Source organism: Aquarana catesbeiana, linkage group LG03 (genome assembly GCF_042186555.1).
Source record: "Aquarana catesbeiana isolate 2022-GZ linkage group LG03, ASM4218655v1, whole genome shotgun sequence".
Classification (NCBI taxonomy): domain Eukaryota; kingdom Metazoa; phylum Chordata; class Amphibia; order Anura; family Ranidae; genus Aquarana; species Aquarana catesbeiana.
In genome coordinates this window covers 365,997,311-366,016,099 of record NC_133326.1, presented here as the reverse complement: position 1 = coordinate 366,016,099, position 18,789 = coordinate 365,997,311, and the positions used below count along the sequence as shown (strand labels likewise).

At 43.9% G+C, this 18,789-nt stretch overlaps 1 protein-coding gene across 1 annotated transcript in view; it reads right to left on the bottom strand.

Moving 5' to 3' along the window:
• Nucleotides 1-18,789, bottom strand: part of PRELID2 (PRELI domain containing 2) — a 240,372-nt gene that overhangs the window by 135,340 nt on the left and 86,243 nt on the right. Inside the window, exons 2-3 of the mRNA XM_073620629.1 lie at nt 16,463-16,520; nt 6,681-6,754 (exon numbers count right to left, since the gene is read on the bottom strand). Coding sequence (XP_073476730.1) covers nt 6,681-6,754; nt 16,463-16,520 — 132 coding nt within the window. The remainder of the gene's footprint in view (nt 1-6,680; nt 6,755-16,462; nt 16,521-18,789) is intronic.

Below are 18,789 nucleotides of genomic sequence, written 5' to 3'. Positions count from 1 at the left end.
CATGACACTAGCAGCCGGCCCACTGTGTTGATAGGCTTTAGTGCGCATGCACACATTGGGCAATGCCATTGGGGGATAGTATACACACCACCACTGGCGCTTAGCAATCATCAACCACTTGCCAACCGCTGCACGCCGATATACGCTGGCAGAATGGCACGGGTGGGCAAATGGGCGTACATGTACATCTCTCGCGGGCAGGGAGCGTGCCCCCCCCCCCCCCGTGCTTGCAATGGTCGGATTCGGTACAGAACCGATCAGTCCTCAGGTCCAGGCCAATGATTTCTGGCCTGGACCTGCTGATCAGTTCTGGTCTGGCTGATCAATGAAAATGCTTCCCCTGCCTGTAAGTTTAAATACAGGAAGGGGAAGTGATGTAATCTCCCTCTCTGGAATTCTTTTCGGTTCCAGAAAGAGGAGAGAGGATGTATAAATGTGAGTTGCACAACACTACACTAACACCAGTACACATAGGTACACTTGTCACCGCCCGACTCCCCCCCCCCCCCCGTTAACCCCTTCAATCCCTGTCACTGTGTCAACAATTGCAGTTGTCAGATTTTTCACTGATCACTGCATTGGTGTCATTTGTGACTGTAATAAGTGTTAGGGCAGTTAGTAGTAGGCCCAGGTAGGTCTAGGGTACCCCCCATGAAATGCCCAGATAGCATAAACCCCCCCCCCCCCCCCCACAAATGACTCCATTTTGAAAAGCAGACACCCCAAGCTATTTGCTGAGAGGCATGGTGAGTATTTTGCAGCTCTCATTTGTTTTGGAAAATGAAGAAAGAAAAAGGAAAATGTATTTTTTTTTTCTTTTTTCAATTTTCAAAACTTTGACAAAAAGCGAGATCTGCAAAATACTTAACATGCCTCTCAGCAAATAGCTTGGGGTGGCTACTTTCCAAAATGGGGTCATTTGGGGGGGGGGGGTTGTGCTATCTGGGCCTCCGAAACTGATAGGTAGCGAAGAGTGAAATTAAGAATTTACGCCCTTGGAAAGCCTGAAGGCGGTGCTTGGTTTTCGGGGTCCTGTACGCAGCTAGATTGCCAAAAAGTCCCACACATGTGGTATCCCTGTACTCAGAAGTAGCAGCATGTATTTTGGGGTGTAATTTCGCATATGCCCATGGCATGTTTGAGCAATACAGTGAAAACTTGGTTTGCGAGCATAATTTGTTCCAGAAGCATGCTTGCAATCCAAAGCACTCATATCAATGCGAATTTCCCCATAGGAAAGAATGAAAACTCTGATGATTTGTTCCACAACCATTTAATCATATAACTGTAAACTGTACTGTAAACATAAAACAAATAAAACTGCACTTCAAAATACAGTACTGTACAGTAGTAGGAATACTGTACCTCTGTGTTGCAAAAATTTTAAGGAAAAAAAAAAAAAAGAATGTGCACACTGACAATGTTAAGGAGTCTGGTGCCCACCTATTTAAAGCCGCTGTTTATACTGTATGTAGAGTAAAGCCACCGGTGTACACAGCTATGTATGTGGTCAGAGGTTGGTGCTCATCTAATTAAAGCCGCTCTGTATGTAAAGCTGCTGGTGTACAGTACAATGCTGTATGTGGCCACAGGTTCAGCTCACATCGCTTCCTAAAGAACTCGGGAACTATTGACAGCACTTCCAGGTACGCCGGGTCCTGCTGGGAGTGTCTGAGTGTCTCCAGGAAGCGCTGGGAGCCACCACCGCCCGCAAATCTCTGGCCACATACAAAGCTGTACTGTATGCTTTACACCAGCGGCTTCACTGTACATATACACAGCGGCTTTACATGGATGAGCAGCAGACTCCTCCACATTGTGAGTGTTTTTTTTTTTGTTTTTTTTACAAGACAGCGCTCGCAAATCAAGGCAAATTTTTTTTTTTTTTAAAGTTGCTAGTCTTTCAAAACGCTCGTAAACCACGTTACTCGTAAACCAAGATTTCACTGTAGAACATTTCAGTGACAACTTTGAAAAATTATACAAAAAACAAACCATTTACACAATCACTTGTGACAATAAAATAACAAATGTTTTAAAATAATGTGCTCAACAAGCCTCTCAGCAAATTCCTTGGGGTATCTACTTTTCAAAATGGGGTCATTTGGGGGGGGGGGGGTGTCATTTGGGGCTTCCATTTTAGCACCTCAAGAAATTAGATAGGCAGTCATAAACGAAAAGCTGCGTAAATTCCAGAAAATGTACCCTAGTTTGTAAACGCTATAACTTTTGTGCAAATCAATAAATATAAGCTTATTGAATTTTTTTTACCCGAGACATGTGGCTGAATGCTTTTTTTGACCTAAATTTATGACTAAAAAGGAGTTTATTGTATTTTTTTACAGCAAAAAGTAGAAAATAATTTTTCAAAATTTTCAGTCTTTTTTCCTTTATATTGCAAAAAAAAAAAAAAAAAAAAAAAAAAAAAAAAAAAAAAAAAAAAAAAATCGCAGAGGTGATCAAATACCACCAAAAGAAAGCTCTATTTATGGGGGAAAAAAAAAAAGGACGCAAATTTTGTTTGGGTACAGCATTGCATGACTATGCAATTACCAGTTAAAGCAGTGCCAAATTGTAAAAAGTGCTCTAGTCAGGAAGGGGGTAAATCCTTCCGGGGCTGAAGTGGTTAAACACTAACACTGGGACCTTGTTTACCCACTGGGATCTGATGTAAACGGTTTACATGACCGCATGTTTGATCATCAATATTTCAGCAGTAAAAAATGTTTTTGTAATTTGTGACCATTGTTTGTCTCTCCTACATTACCGGATTTTGGGCTACATGGATGGCTATTATGATAAGTTGAACAGTTAGGATGTCTGGAAGTTAAGTAATTTTTTTGATGAATGCGTTTATGGCAGACTTATCACGTCAGGGGACAGGGCTGAGCCAGTTCTTTGCTCACTGATTGGTGGATGGTTCTTAAATAATGTTCTGTTCTGCACTGCACTTTATCACGTGCCTGATAAAAGGGTCCTGCAAAGCTCAGAAACAACACTTTTGAAACAATGATGTGATCAAAGAAGAAAAAAACTGTGCTAGGAACCCAAAATGTGTGATATCACAAAGCATCTGGCATAATTATCCCTAATACATGGTATGCATAAAATTGTAAAAAATTAACGTGTCCAACATGAAAACAAACTAAAGAGAGAGAGAGAGAGAGAGAGAGAGAGAGAGAGAGACTTTTATTGTCAATCCCCCGACTTCTCCATCAAGATCATTAATACAACCATCAGTCCTTCACCTCATGCCAGGGTGCTAGGTGTAACCCTGGACTCTGAAATCTTGTAGACTTGACCCCCGTAACATCTCCAAAATACACCCCTTTTTAACTATTGAAACCACTAAGCGACTTATTCACTCCCTTGCTATTCCTCTCCTTGAATATTGTAACTCCCTTCTTATTAGCCTCTCTCTCCACAGGCTATCCCCTCTTCAGTCTATCATGAATGCTGCTGCCAGACTAGTCCACCTTACCAACCATTCTGTGTCCGCCACTCCCTCTCTGCCAATCCCTCCTCTGGCTTCCCATTGTCCAATGAATAAAATTCAAAACACGAACATACAAAGCCATTTACAGCTCCGAGCTACATCACCGATCTAGTCTCCAAATATCACCCAAACTGTCCTCTCCGCTCCTCCCAAGACCTCCTGCTCTCTAGCTCCCTTGTCTCCTCCCTGAAAACTCATCTCTTCAGGGAAGCCTACCCCGCCTTCAGCTACGCATTGAGTCTTCTATCAGTTCATTTTTCACAGTTATTACCTTTTGTCCCACCAGCCCCTCCCTATTAGATTGTAAGCTCGCAGGAGGAGGAATCTCCTAAACCTCTTGTATTGAATTGTATTGTTGCTGTACTGTCTCCCTTTATATTGTAAAGCGCTGTATAAACTGTTGGCCCTATATAAATCCTGTATAATAATAATATTTTTCATGAAAAACAAGATCACTTTGCAAAATTATATTGTCAATCTTTCTCAAGAAAGGCAAGAAAAGTTGGTGTCTCTCACCTTTTAAAATCCCTTGCTTGTGTTGCCTGTATGATGTGATTGCCGAATAAAGCTTTGACCCCATCATGGAGATCCTAGGTGTGCTCGTGACATAGTTCTTCTGGCCTCCCAGCAGGTCACCCACTATCAGGTCCCGGAGTAAGCATAAGCCCAGTAACCAGCAAGGCATATTACATGCTCAAGTCCCTGCTGCCCCCAACTGGCCAATATGGTCTCCGAGCTGGAAGGAAGGAAGAGGGCTTTGGAACACCACCGGTCCAGCTGCCGGTCCAGACATCTGGGTGAATCTTGAATGTAAAGTGGGGATCTTTCCGGAGCTGGACAGGCTGAGTGACGTTAGCTGACAGCGGGTCACAGAACGAACTGCACTCCTGTGATCTACAGAAGTACAGCCAAAATAGCTTTGCCATACTTCTCTTTTAAACATTGCTTTGGTTTATAATAGATTACAAAATCTATACATCTGGTGATGGTAGAAGACCAAAACGAATATTGAAATAATTTTTTTTTCCTGCTTAAATCTAGGTAGGAAAAAGCGCAATATAAAATAAAAGCAACAGGCTAACATTTGCCCAATAAGTCCAACTTTTTTTGTTTTAATGTGCAGCTTTAGCAGAAATCTTGTGAAATCATTTTGCATGACCAGCCGTTGCTGTTCTTTCTTCATGGGAAACGGCTACGGGTGGCGTTTTCTCCTCTCTGAAGTACTCTGAATGCAGCACTGACACGTTTACTTGACACCGCCTTAAGTGGGATGGGCCGACTAATAGAACACTTTATTGTGACCTGTGCAAAAGGAAAATGCAATTTTACTTTCGGGGATGGTAAACACATCAGATGTGACGTGCGGCAGTTCTCTGGATTCTCCTCCAGGCATCCAACCATTCTAAAAATCTTGATTGCCAGTAATGACATCATAGGCAACAAAAGCTAAGATTTTAGAAAAAGCATGAGAACAGGGAGCAATTATATTCAAGGAGAAGGTCATCTTTTATAAATAAAATGCTCATCTTTTTGCAGGTAAAAAAATGTGCATTTTTTTTTTCATTGCAGCCTGTAAACACAGCACCTGCAATCAGTAGATCATATGTGCAATGCCAGGCTCCTGAAGACTCTCAGTCAGCTGTTTGCTTGTACCCCCCTGTATGAGTAGGTGTCAGGCAGTTACTGAACTGCAGGAAGAATCAATAAAAATATAATTTATGAATGAATTAATGAATGACACGCCATGTGGGTGGAACCCCACGCGGCCGCATTTTTTTTAAATTGTGACAGGGGGTGCAGGGAGAAAGTCCCCCGTCCGCTGCCACAGGTTGAAGGAAGTAGAACATGTTACAGAGGTGAATTTAGCCTTTAAAAGTAGGCTTGATGCTAGCATTCCGCTCTGAAGTGGAATTCTACTTAAAAATTAAAACGTGCCCTTGTCTGGTATGTAGATGAATCAAATGTTTACATTAGGCATTACTGAAATTGCTGATTGTTCGATTAGAAACCACAGTCTAATCTAGACATTCAGCAATCGTTACCGATAATGGTATTCCTGTGCAGCTGAATGCAGGTACTTCCTGAAACAGTTGTCAGTTTTTGTAAGAATCGCAGGACACAGCTCCGCCCAACCCAACTGGGCCCTCCTGGCACGGTCACCCTTCTGGCTGGCCCCTCCCCATTGTGCCCACCACCACCCCTTCTGTCTGGTATCCTGCTATCATAGAAATGCCCTCAATGTTCATGGCCACCGGCTAGGCACATCACTTCAGGAAATTACGCTACTACTAGGCAAGATATCAAAACAAAAAGCTGCTGAACCTGTATAACCACACAGGCAATGTGACCTGGAAAGGTTTTAAAAAAAAAAAAAAAAGTGTAGAATAAAACATTAATTACACATTTTAAACATATCAATGTTGTAAAATAGGGTGTAGCTCCATGCAGGAAGTTAAAGCGGGGTTCCACTCAAATTTTTAACTTAATCTTACCCCCTTCAGTTAATTGCATAGATGTTCAAATGCCGCACAAAATTTTTTTTTATCGCTGTAATTACCTTTATATTGTACTTTATTGTGGCACTTCCTGTCTCTCCTCCCATGGGAGTAGGCGTGTTTATTGCCTTTCCCCGGAGCCGCACTGTCTCCTGGGAGCTTAGTGTCAGGCTTCCCAAGATTCAGTGCGGGAACAATAATCATGCTTGTGAACAAGCTGTGAATGAACAGCATTCACCGCATCCAGGAAATCAATGCTTGTGGGCTTCACATGCCCACAAAGCAAGATGGAAACAGCCAGCATCACATTTTTAAAGTTATTCTTCAGTACGAAAACAGACAGAGGCGGAAATATTACACCCAAACTGTGAGTAATATTTTGGGATTAGCAAAGTGTCTCAATGACCTAAAAAAAAAAAAAAAAAAGATTGGTCGCCGGACTCCCACTTTAATTTGATAGCAAGCCTTAACTTCCAAATTAAATCATTTTCCAGCTTCAAACTGGATGGTCATCCTAACTACCCAGTGCCAAGACATACTGTAGACTGTAATGTGTGGCTTGCCAAGAAAAAAAAAAACACTGGATTGTGGGTGTCCAGAAGTCTCCCAAGTGCAATAAATACTATTGGTGTCCTGCCAAGTTACAGTAAGGTATTCCAGCTGAGGTATTGTACTAAACCAGGACTTACCCTTCTTAGAAACGATGGAACAACATTATTGCATGTTGCAATCCTCCGCCTGTACACAATGCCGGTTTCTGGGTCTGCTTATTGAAGGAATGAAAAAAGAAAAAAAAAAGACAGCAGGAGATTGGAAACACAATGCTTTAGAGAGAAATGGTGCAGATACAGTGTTATAAGAGTTACAGCTTCTTTTGCATTGAGCATCAACATCGTGAAAAACAGAAGCTAAATACATTTCTAACAACATTTTTAGTCTCTGGGAGGCGGTTAAGAGCCTTTACTAAAGATAAACAAACATAATCAAAATGCATAAGACCCCATTTACACTTGGTGATTTTGAACTAGAAACCACATCTTTTCAAGGTCCTGTAACAATGCTATAAACCTGACACTTTGGCTTGCAAATCAAATAAATACACAAGCTTTAGCACAATTGCTTATAGTGATTACACAGCAGAAAATGTTTAATTACTGATATGATGGAATCTAATTAAAACCAACTGGCTGCACTGGATACATAAAAGCTGTGTATAAATAATATATATTGTATGTGTATGTATGTATGTATGTATGTATGTATGTATGTATGTATGTATGTATGTATGTATGTGTATATATATATATATATATATATATATATATATATATATATATATATATATATATATATATATATATATATATATATATATATATATATACACACACATATATATACACATATACATACACATACAGTTAGGTCCATATATTTGGACACAGACACAATTTTCATACTTTGGGCTCTGTATGCCACCTGAACAAAATGAAAATGAAGCAATCCAAATGAATTTGAAGTGCAGACTTTCAGCTTTAATTCAAGGGGTTGAACATAAATATCAAGTACAAATTTTAGGAACTGCAACCATTTTTATACACAGCCCCCCTTCTTTGTCATACTTACCTGTAAAATCCTTTTCTTTGAGTACATCATAGGACAGAGTCAGGCTAATATTCATTACCTGCTGGGACGTCCCAGAGCAATAGCCTTGAGGGGAGGGAGACACCCTGCCAAACAATAGCCATCAGAACTTAGACGGCAGCCCACAGTACACTGCGGACGAAAGCCGAATCCTCAGCTGCTCGATCATCCACTTGATAAAATTTTGTGAACGTATGCAATGAAGACCAGGTAGCAGCCTTACAAATCTGACCCACAGATACCGGATGGCGAAAAGCCCAGGGAGGTTCCTACACCCCTGGTAGAATGAGCTCTCACCCTAAAGGCAGAAGCTTTATGTTTCAGACTGTAGGCCTGAATGATCAATTGACGGAGACGGATCCAATTGGCAATGGAAGCCTTGGAGGTAGCCTGGCCCTTCTTGGGTCCTTTTGGCAAAACAAAAAGGAGTCTGATCCTCAGATCTCTGCAGATCTAGACAAATAAACCTTGACTGCTCGGTCAACATACAATGAATGCAGTCATCTCTCTTCTGCCGAGTGAGGCTGAGAGAAAAAAGAAGGCAAAATAATGTCTGATTTAAATGAAAGGCCGACACCACGTTTGGCAAAAAGGATGGAACAGCTCGTAACACGACCCTGTTGTGGTGAAGGATCGAGTATGGTTCCCTGCACGAAAGGGCCGCCAACTCCGACACCCTTCTAGCCAAGGTGATGGCCATCAGGAAGGCTAGCTTGTGTGACAGCAAGTCTAATGGAATTTCCTTGATAAGTTCAAATAGTTGTTTCTGTAACACAGACAGCACCAAGTTCAAGTCCCAAGGACACATAGGTGACCTAATGGGGGGAAGCAAACAAGTCGCCCCCTGCATAAAGGTTCGGACTAATGAATGGGATGCTAAAGGCCTTTGGAAGAATACTGACAAGGCCGAAATCTGAGCTCTGATTGTACTCAAAGCCAATTTGATTTCCACTGCTGACTGTAGTTAAGAGAATTCTCCCAATCACACATTTCCGAAGATGCCATTTTCTGGCTTCACACCAAGCAATAAGTCTTCCAGACCTTATGGTAAATCTTCCTAGTGACAGCTTTTCTAGCATTCACTAGGGTAGACACTACTGGTCCCGAGATGCCACGGTCCGTCAGCACCCTGGCTTCAATAGCTATGCCATCAAATTTAGAGACTGTAAATTGGGGTGGAATATAGGACCTTGAGACAGTAGATCGTGGTGACGTGGAAGCGTCCATGGCCCATCTATTGTCAGTCCGGGAACCAGGGCCTTCTGGGCCAGGCTGGTGCCACCAGAATGACTGGAACCCCCTCTCTCCGAATCCTGCGCAACAAATGTGGAAGGAGAGGGATTGGAGGGAAAAGCATAAACCAGGGAGTATTGGCTCCATGGAACTATCAGAGCATCTGTTCCGATTGCCAGAGGATTCCCTGTTCGGGACACCAATTGCTGTAGCTTGTTGTTGAACCTGGATGCCAACAGGTCGACCTCTGGCCATCCAACGCTGGAAAATTTCCTGGAACACCCTTGGGTGTAGGGACCATTCCCCTGGGCAGATCTGCTGGCGGCTGAGATAATCTGCCTTCCAGTTCTCTACTCCCGGGATATGGACTGTCAATAGAAATCGACACATGTCCCTCTGCCCAGGCTAGTATGTGGTTCACCTCTTTCAGAGCTGAACGACTCCTGGTACCGCCTTGGTGGTTTATATAGGCCACTGCAGTGGCATTGTCAGACTGAACCCTGATAGGGCAGTCCTGAAGCTCAACCGTCCAGGACCATAGGGCCAGACGTACTGCCCATAATTCCAGGACGTTGATGGGCAGGATCTGTTCTGTCCCTGACAATTTCCCCTGAGCTGTGAGCCCTTCTAGGGTCGCTCCCCAGCCTGAGAGAGACTGGCATCTGTAATCAGTACTCTCCAAGTTACCGGGAGAAAGGATTTTCCCTTTTGCAGGTTCTGATCCTGCAACCACCAGTTTAGGCTTAAGTGTGCCTGAGGAGATAAGCACATTGGATAATCCAGGGCTTGTCCTCTTCTGTTCCAAGCCAACAAGATGCCTTGTTGTAAAAGCCTGGAATGGAACTGGGCATAGGGCGCTGCCTCGAAAGGAGGATACCATCCTCCCTAGAAGACTCATACAGAGCCGAATGGAGGGTTGTCTGGTGCCCCTTATCTGACACACCTGAACCTTCAGGGCACAGATCCTTACAGGTGGCAAGAATACTCTTGCTTGGACCATATCTAGGATCAGACTTAAATACTTTAAACTTTGAGGTGGTTTCAAGGCTGACTTATCGGTATTCATGACCCAGCCTAAGCTTTTCAAATACCGCAATGTGCATATTATGCGCTGTTCTAGAGCCTGTAATTCGTGATCTCTAAACAGGAGGTCATCTAGATACCGGAGCATCAAAATCCCTTGGGCCCTCAAAAGGGCCCAGTACTGGTGCTACGACCTTTGTGAACACCCAGGGAGCTGTAGCAAGCCCGAAGGGTAGAGCCACAAACTGGAAATGACGTTCCTCTAATGGAAAATGTAGGAACCTCTCATGAGTCTAAAAGATAGGTATGTGTAAATACGCTTCTTTTATAATCAATGGAAGATAGAAAGTCTCCCCTCTGGAGTGAGGCTACTACTGGGCATACAGACTCCATTCAAAAGGACTGTATCAGTAGATACTTATTCAGGGATCTTGAGTCCAAGATGGGCCTTCTATCCGTTTGGTTTTTAAACCGTAAACAAGTAAAATAATGTGCCCTTTTGGATACAGGAACCTCTACAATCACTCCTTGATGCACTAGATGTAGTGTCTGAAGCAATAAGTTTCTTTTTGGAGGATCTGAGGGAACACTGGATCTTAAAAACCTCTCTGAGGGGGAACCCCCCGCAACTCGAGCTTGTAACCGCGAGATATAATTGAGGTGACCCACTCGTCCTGAATTATTGTTCTCCAAATGTTGTCAAAGTGCAGCAGCCTTGCCCCACTTGATGGAGTGGGTGCATCCCCTCAAAAGGAGGGCTTGGTGCTGGGTTTAGACCCAGGGCTTCTTCTGGCCCTGGCCCTTTGGCTTGCCCCTGGCCCCCTTGACGCTGAGACATTTGAGGAAGCAGTCTCTGAGGTTTTAAACGAGGGATGGCTGGTGCTTTTCTTCACAGGAAGTAGAGAACTCTTCCCTCCGGAAATCTTTTGGATATATTTTATCCAAATGATCACCAAATAAATGTTCCCCATGAAAAGGGAAACCTGCCAATAACTTTTTACAAGGAAGCTCGCTGACCAGTTCTTAAGCCACAAAAGTCTGTGCATATGTACAGACAAGAGATCCAAATGAGAAACCTGCTGTATTGAATCCTTTAAGGAGTCAACAGCAAAACACAGCACTTGAGGAATATCTGCCTTACTTTCAGACAGATCATTCTCCTGGTTAGGCCTTTCAGGCAGTTTGACCTGATCCTTTACGGACTGGCAGATACCAATTGCTGCAACAGCTGGCTGAATAGCTGAACTGGCCAAAGAGGAGGAAGCTTTTAATAATGACTCCAATTTCTTGTCAACAGGGTCTTTCAAGCCCTGTGCGTTATCTACCGGACAAGTTAAGTTCTTGTTTAAGAAAGAGACTGCTGCATCTACGGCTGGCATGCTCCATTTTTTAACAAACTTTTCATCCATGGGATATAAAAGGGAAAACCTCTTATGAGGAACAAATTCCTGTCAGGATGTTCCCAATCAGCATACACCGCCTGTTCCAACAGGGGGTGTAGGGGGAATGCCTGTGTGGCCTGAAGAGGCCTCAGGGATCCCAAAGAGGACCAGGGGGGCTCAGTCACCTCTGCAAGAGGCAACTTAAAGGCAGAACGAACCATTTCGGTCAGAGTCAGGATCAAAAGCCTCTGCGACTGAGAGGCAGACATCAACTGGATATCTTCTTGTCCAGATTGCTCGGAAGCAGACTCATCTGCTGGGCCCTCCACAAAATCCTGAGCTTTTAGCTCTTCCCCATCCTCACCCAATTCCTGCTCCAGACTAGGAGGCTCTGGGGAGGGGAATCTGTCACGCTTCTTGCCACCCTGTAGGATGGGAGGCAATCATGCCAGTAATCCTGTGCCCTAACCCGGCTATGGCTGAAGACAGTTCATCCTTGGTGATAAAAGGGTGAAGCAGCAGCGTTGATTGTAGGCACAATACCAGATAGGCGCAGCGGCTCAAATTGCCCGTAATGCCGCGTACACACGGTCGGACTTTGACGTACTTTACGATGGACTTTCTGAATGAACGGACTTGCCTACACACAGTCCACCAAAGTCTGTCGAATTCGTACGTGATGACGTACGACCGGACTAAAACAAGGAAGTTCATAGCCAGTAGCCAATAGCTGCCCTAGCGTGGCTTTTTGTCTGTCGAACTAGCATACAGACGAGCGGACTTTTCGACCGGACTCGATTTCGACAGATTAATTTAAAACATGTTTCAAATCGAAGTCCGTCCAACTTCTGAGAAAACAAAGTCCGCTGGAACCCACACACGATCGAATTGTCTGACGAAATCCAGTCTTCCGGGCAAAGTCTGCTGTAAAGTCCGCTCGTGTGTACACGGCATTAGCCTCTGGTCCTTCAGGGGATACAACACTAAGGGATAAGACTAGATTCATCAGGAACTACTAACGACATAGGTGTGCCCTTTCCTGTCGCGTTAGTCCCGCTCCTCTTTTTTGAAGACATTTTTTAGTCACAAAAAGAAAGTACATGGGTGTAGTATTAAAACACCTCAGAAGGGAGACCCTTTAATAGGGCTCATCAAGCCCCTATGTAACAATCCTGCTAAGCACCTTTAGCCTGCCAAGCAACACTTGCTGACTCACGTGACCCAGGTAAGGAGAAATGAACCGCTGCAAGTGCCTGTTCAGAGCCTGCTCTATGTCCCACAGCTGCCTTCTCGAAGCACTGCATGCTTGCCCTACACAACTTAAATAAGCTGGGTGTGACTCAGAACGTTCTGTGCATGCGCACGCACGTGCTTGGTCCTGGCGAACGGGCATGGCTGTACTCACGTATGACATAAATCTTTGGATAAAGGCCACTGCACATGTGCGGCAAAGCCGCATGCGCCATGGCCACCAAACAACTGCTGAGCACAGTGGCACTCTTGGGAACGCACGTGCGCCAGGGTGAACCAAGGTCGTGCACCATCATATAGGTAAAAAACACAAGCAAAAAAAAAAAGGTACACTTTGCAAACACCCACAGCTAGCCCAAAACTCCCCTTTATGGTCACCACACACAGGTGTCCAGCCTCTAGCTAGCTTGACTGATTGTTACAATCACTGGGACACCCCGCAATAATTAAAGGGGTTTCACTTACCCGTCCAGGCGCAGGGCAGCTTAGAAACTAAGAGCCCAAAGTTCACCCATCACGACGGGTTCCTGTCACTTGAGGACCTTCAAGGACTGGGTACCCTTTTCATGTTTAGGGTCCACTCCCTTAGATCTGTACAGCACCCTGCAGGAATGTTTCAGCGCTGCGGTGTCCGGGATTCCTCTTCGCAGGGTCCAGCACCCGGAGGCCGCATTACAGGCAAAACCTCGCAGGATCTCGAGTCTTCTTTGTGAGGCTCGGGTACCATTTATCTAAGCATATAAAGCCTGCGTCAAATGGATTCGATTGGTCAATCCCTTGATTCATTTAAGAACCGTTTGTGGAACTAGAGAGCTCAAACAAACCATGCCATCCACCTTGCAGACACTGGTAAAAAACTGAAGTACTTCCTGTATGGGAAGGGTTATATAGGGGATCACTTCCTGTCTAAAAGACCTTTGGTCTACCAGGGTTCATTCACCTGGAGATTGAGTATAACCCAGCAGGTAATGAATATTAGCCTGACTCCCATGATGTATGAAAAAGAAATGTTCATTTTTAATATTTTGTTGAGAATCCTTTACTGGCAATGACTGCCTGAAGTCTGGAACCCATGGACATTACCAATGTCACATGCCATCACACTGCCTCCATGTTTTACAGATGACGTGTGCTTTGGATCATGAGCCTTTCAAGCCTTCCCCACACTTTTTTCTTTCCATCATTCTGCTACAGATTAATCTTAGTTTCATCCATCCAAACAATCCTTTCCAGAACTAGTCTGGCTTTTTTAGATGTTTTTTGGCAAAGTCTAACATGGCTTTTCTGTTCTTCAGGCTTATGAATGGTTTGCACCTTGTGGTGAACCCTTTGTATTTGCTCTTGTGAAATCTTCTCTTGATTGTAGAGACTTTAAAAATGATACACCCACCTCCTGGCGAGTGTTCTTCACCTGTCTGGATGTTGTGAATGGGTTTTTCTTTACCACGGAGAGGATTCTGTGATCATCCACCACTGTTGTCATCTGTGGACGTCCATGCCTTTTTAAATGTTGCCGAGCTCACCAGTGCGTTCTTCTTTCCTCAGAATGTACCAAACTGTTGATTTGGCCACTATTAATGTTGCTGCTATCTCTCTGATGGATTTTTCATTTTTGAAGCCTTACAATGGCCTGTTTCACTTGCATGGACAGCTCCTTTGAATGCATGATGTAGGTTCACAGCAATAGATTCCAAATGCAAATACCACACTTAGAATCAACTTCAGACCTTTACCTGCTTAAGTGATGAAAAAATAACAAAGGAGTAGCCCACACCTGGCCATGAAACAGCTTTTGATTCAATTGTTAAATTACTTTTGGCCCCTTGAGCTGTAATTCCTAAACCCATCTTCCAATTTGAATGTACATACCCTCAAATAAACCTAAGAGTGTGCACTTTCAGCCCCTATTATATAACTATAGCTTGAATATGTTTTGGTAAATGCCTGAAAAAACTAAAATTGTGCCTGTGTCCAAATATACTATATATTTTAATAATAATAATATAATATAATATAATATATTTCAGCACACGATAGATCTATTTTTTTAATTTACAAAAAAGGTACAAAAGTTAACTTTAATGTCTTCTCTTTTGCCTCTAATGCAGTCTACCTTTATCTATGCTGATTCTATGTAATGTGGTTGAATCTCCACTTCACCCCATTATCAAAGCTTAAAGTGGTTCCAAACCTTAAAGCAGATGTAAACACGATTCTTGAAATTTGACCTAGGCACAAATATCTGCAGTGTTTTTTTTTTTTTATCTGTCTCCAAAGCACTGAGTCCCCTGTGTTTCTGCTGTTTTGTTTCTATGTTATCAGCATAACTTCTGACAAGATCTCTGAAACAGGAGATAAAAGAAGCCTGAAGTTTGTGTCAGGGAGGTTGCTATAAATAGATTAGCAGAGAGCTGGTTTATTCACAGCACAGCTCTGCAAGTCTCTGCCTATGTGGAGGGGGGGGTGTGCCTTTCCTCCAGTCAGCTATCTCCCAGTGTAAGCCAAGACTACGCTACCAGTGTAAAAATTCTAACATGATGTAAAAATTCAAAAGAATACAGAAAGGGAAAGACAGCAGATATGCATGTAAAACTTATGTAGGGAGATTTGTTTCATCTCTGTGTATCATCTGAGGCTATTCACTTCGCTGGGTATATGTGAAGGACTTTTACTATAATGCATTCTATGCATGAAGGTAAAAAAACCTTCTGTGCCACAGGCCCCCCCCCACCACCACCAGCCCCCCTTACCTGAGCCTGATCTCGATCCAGGACTATGCACGAGAGCAACTCTTTCTGCTCTCAACCTCCTCACATTGTAGCCATTGGCCCCTGCTGCTGTCAATCAAATTCTGTGAAAGGAGCAGAGGGTGGGGCGGGGCTAAGCCACGCTGTGTCGTGGCTCAGGATCAAGCCCACACGTGCCCCCATAGAAAGTCTTTCTATGGATCCACTTGCCAAAGAGGAGGAGCCAGGAGTGCCAGCAGGGGACCCCAGAAGCAGAGGCTGCTCTGTACAAACCACTGCACAGAGCAGGTAAGTATGGCATGTATATTAGTTAATAAAAATAATGTGTTACAAATCACTTTAAAAAGTGTTTGTTCACACAAACACTGCCAGACCCACTATTAGAGCATGGCATAGCACACTGCTTAGTCTTTTACAAAAACTAGCATTTTAAATACCTATTTAGAACGGTCTTCAGGCCAGACACATGTTTTGCTGCCACTGTATACATCCAATATATGGCTTCTGCAGGAGGGACAGAGATCCCCCTCTGACGTCAGTTGAGGAGGTCATATGGCCGCTCAGCCTCTGCCGCAGTAGCCCTGGAAACCGGGCGAGAGTCACGTGACCGGCCTGAAGATCGCGCTAAATCAGTATTTGCAACGCTCGGTTTTTTTTTTATAAGAGTAATGCAGTGTGCTATACCAAGCTATAAAGAGAGGGGCTGGCAGGGACCATTTAAAATTATTTCACTAATAGCGGCAGGGGGCGGAGACAGACACACAGACAAAGAGATGACAGGCAGAGAGGAGGGGTGAGGGGGAGAGAGGAGAGCTGAGTGGGGCGCCATATGACAGAGGGACGCACTCTGACTACGGTGGTCAGGGCTCAGCAGCCCTTATTTTCGTGGTCAATACAGAGAGGGGATACAGGATGTGGCAGGTTTTTTTTTTTTTTTTTTTTTTTTTTACAGTTTAGAGGGGGGCAGATTACACAGCACAAGCACTGTACTGTTTAATCTGCTTTAAGGGACCAGGAAATCTATTTTTTTTTTTTTGGGTTAACAAACACTTTAATGATATTATAAACAAGCTATTTACTTTTAGAATTACAGTTGTAATTGAAACCTCAGCATTTTTAGGCTGCTATAGACAGCACCTACACTTGCCATTGTCATCTTTTTAACAAAACATGGTTTAGATGCTTGCTTACCTGATTGTTCGTCCACAGTTTTGACAGATGTAACATGTTTCTCTAAAGGCGTTGGATACTAGAGAAAGACAAATAACAAGCAATAAGAGACTGAAAGAAAGTTTTGCAATTGGTTCACATATGAAAAATGTAAGCAAATCTGCAAGGCTGATTAGCACATACAAGGCATAGGCCTGTTGACAGTTATCACCAGATCACCAATAAAACAGAAGAAGTTGCTAAACTCCTTTCTAATGCCCACCTAACCACCTGCCCCCTGGACCCTTTTCCCTCTCAAATACTACGGTCGCCCTCTGACTCTATCCTACACTCTCTAACTCACATCTTCAATCTCTCCCCAATGCTCTAAAACATGCACTGATCACCCCCATACTTAAAAAGCCATCCTTGGACCCCACCAATCTTAACAACCTACTTGCTCCCCTTTTCCTCTAAATTCCTCGAATGCCTGGTTTACAACCAACTGAGTGACCACCTCTTTAAGAATAACCTTCTTGATCCCCTTCAATCTGGATTTCGCCCTCAACACTCCACAGAAACTGCTCTTTTAAAACTCACAAATGACCTACTAACTGCAAAAACCAATGGACACTATTCTGTCCTCCTACTTCTGGACCTTTCAGCTACCTTTGACACGGTTGACCACCCCCTCCTCCTCAAAAAACTTTACTCCCTTGGTCTCCGTGACTGTGCTCTTTAGTGGCTCTCATCCTACCTATCCCAACACACCTTCAGTGTCACTTACAATTCTACTTCTTCCCTTCTCCATCGGGTTCCCCAAGGTTCTGTTCTTGGACCTCTTATTTTCAATCTAACCTCTTCCTGGGTCAGCTGATAGCCTCTCACGGCTTTCAATATCATTTCTACGCTGATGACACACAAATCAATCTCTCCACCCCTCAACTGACTCCATCAGTCTCCTCACACATCACTAACTTACTAACAGACATATCTGTATGGATGGCACACCACTTCCTCAAACTCAACTTGTCCAAAACCTAACTTATAATATTTCCTCCCCCATGTGCCTCTTCCCCTGACTTATCTGTCAAGAGCAATGGCACAACCATCCTCCCATCCCTACATGTCAGCGTGCTAGGTGTTATCCTGGACTCTGAACTCTCCTTTCGGCCCCACATCCAATCACTTTCCAAAGCTTGCTGCCTCAACTTCCGCAACATCTCTAAACTACGTCCCTTTCTAGCCAATGAAACCACAAAGCTCCTAAATCACTCCCTGGTTATCTTTTGCCTTTACTACTGCAACTCCCTCCTCATTGGCTTACCTTTAAATAGACTATCCCCCCTTCAGTCCATCATGAATGCTGCTGCCAGACTCATCCACCTTACAAACCGCACAGTGTCTGCTACCCCTCTCTGCCAATCCCTCCATTGGCTGCCACTTGCCCAACGAATTAAATTCAAAATACTAACAATAAGTTACAAAGCTATCCACAACTCTGCCCCCAGCTACATCACTAGCCTAGTCTCAAAATACCAACCTAAATCGCCCTCTTCGTTCCTCCCAAGAACTCCTGCTCTCTAGCTCCCTCATCACCTCCTCCCATATGCGCCTCAAGGACTTCTCCCGAGGCTTGCCCATCCTCTGAATTTGCTACCCCAATCTGTCAGACTGTCTCCAAATTGATCTACTTTTAGGCGATCCCTGAAAACTTTCCTCTTCAGAGAAGCCTATCCTGCCTCCATCTAACAACTGCACTATTTTCTCCATTAGCTCATCCCCCACAGCTATTACCCTTTTGTATAACTTGACCCTCCCTCCTAGATTGTAAGCTCTAACGAGCAGGGCTCTTCGATTCGCCCCTATATCGAATTGTATTGTAATTGTACTGTATGCCCCAATGTTGTAAAGAGCTGAATAAACAGTTGGCGCTATATAAATCCTGTATATTAATAATAATAATAAAAAGATGGAAATAAAATTGGGTAAATTCTAAAAGTGACAATTTTTAGGGGAAGAAAAAAAAAAAAAAAAAAAAAAAAAAACCACTATTGTTAACCACTTCCCGCCCACCCTATGGCGGATTGACGTCCGGGAAGTGGTTCTGTTATCCTTACTGGGCGTCATATGACGTCCAGCAGGGTAACATGCCGCAGCGCGCCCCTGGGGGCGCGCATGGTGGCGATCGGTGTGTCAGTCTGACACACCGCTACACCGATCTTGGTAAAGAGCCTCCGGCGGAGGCTCTTTACCACGTGATCAGCCGTGTCCAATCACGCTGTCAATAGGAAGAGCCGTTGATCGGCTATTCCTCACTCGCGTCTGACAGACGTGAGTAGAGGAGAGCCGATCGGCGGCTCTCCTGG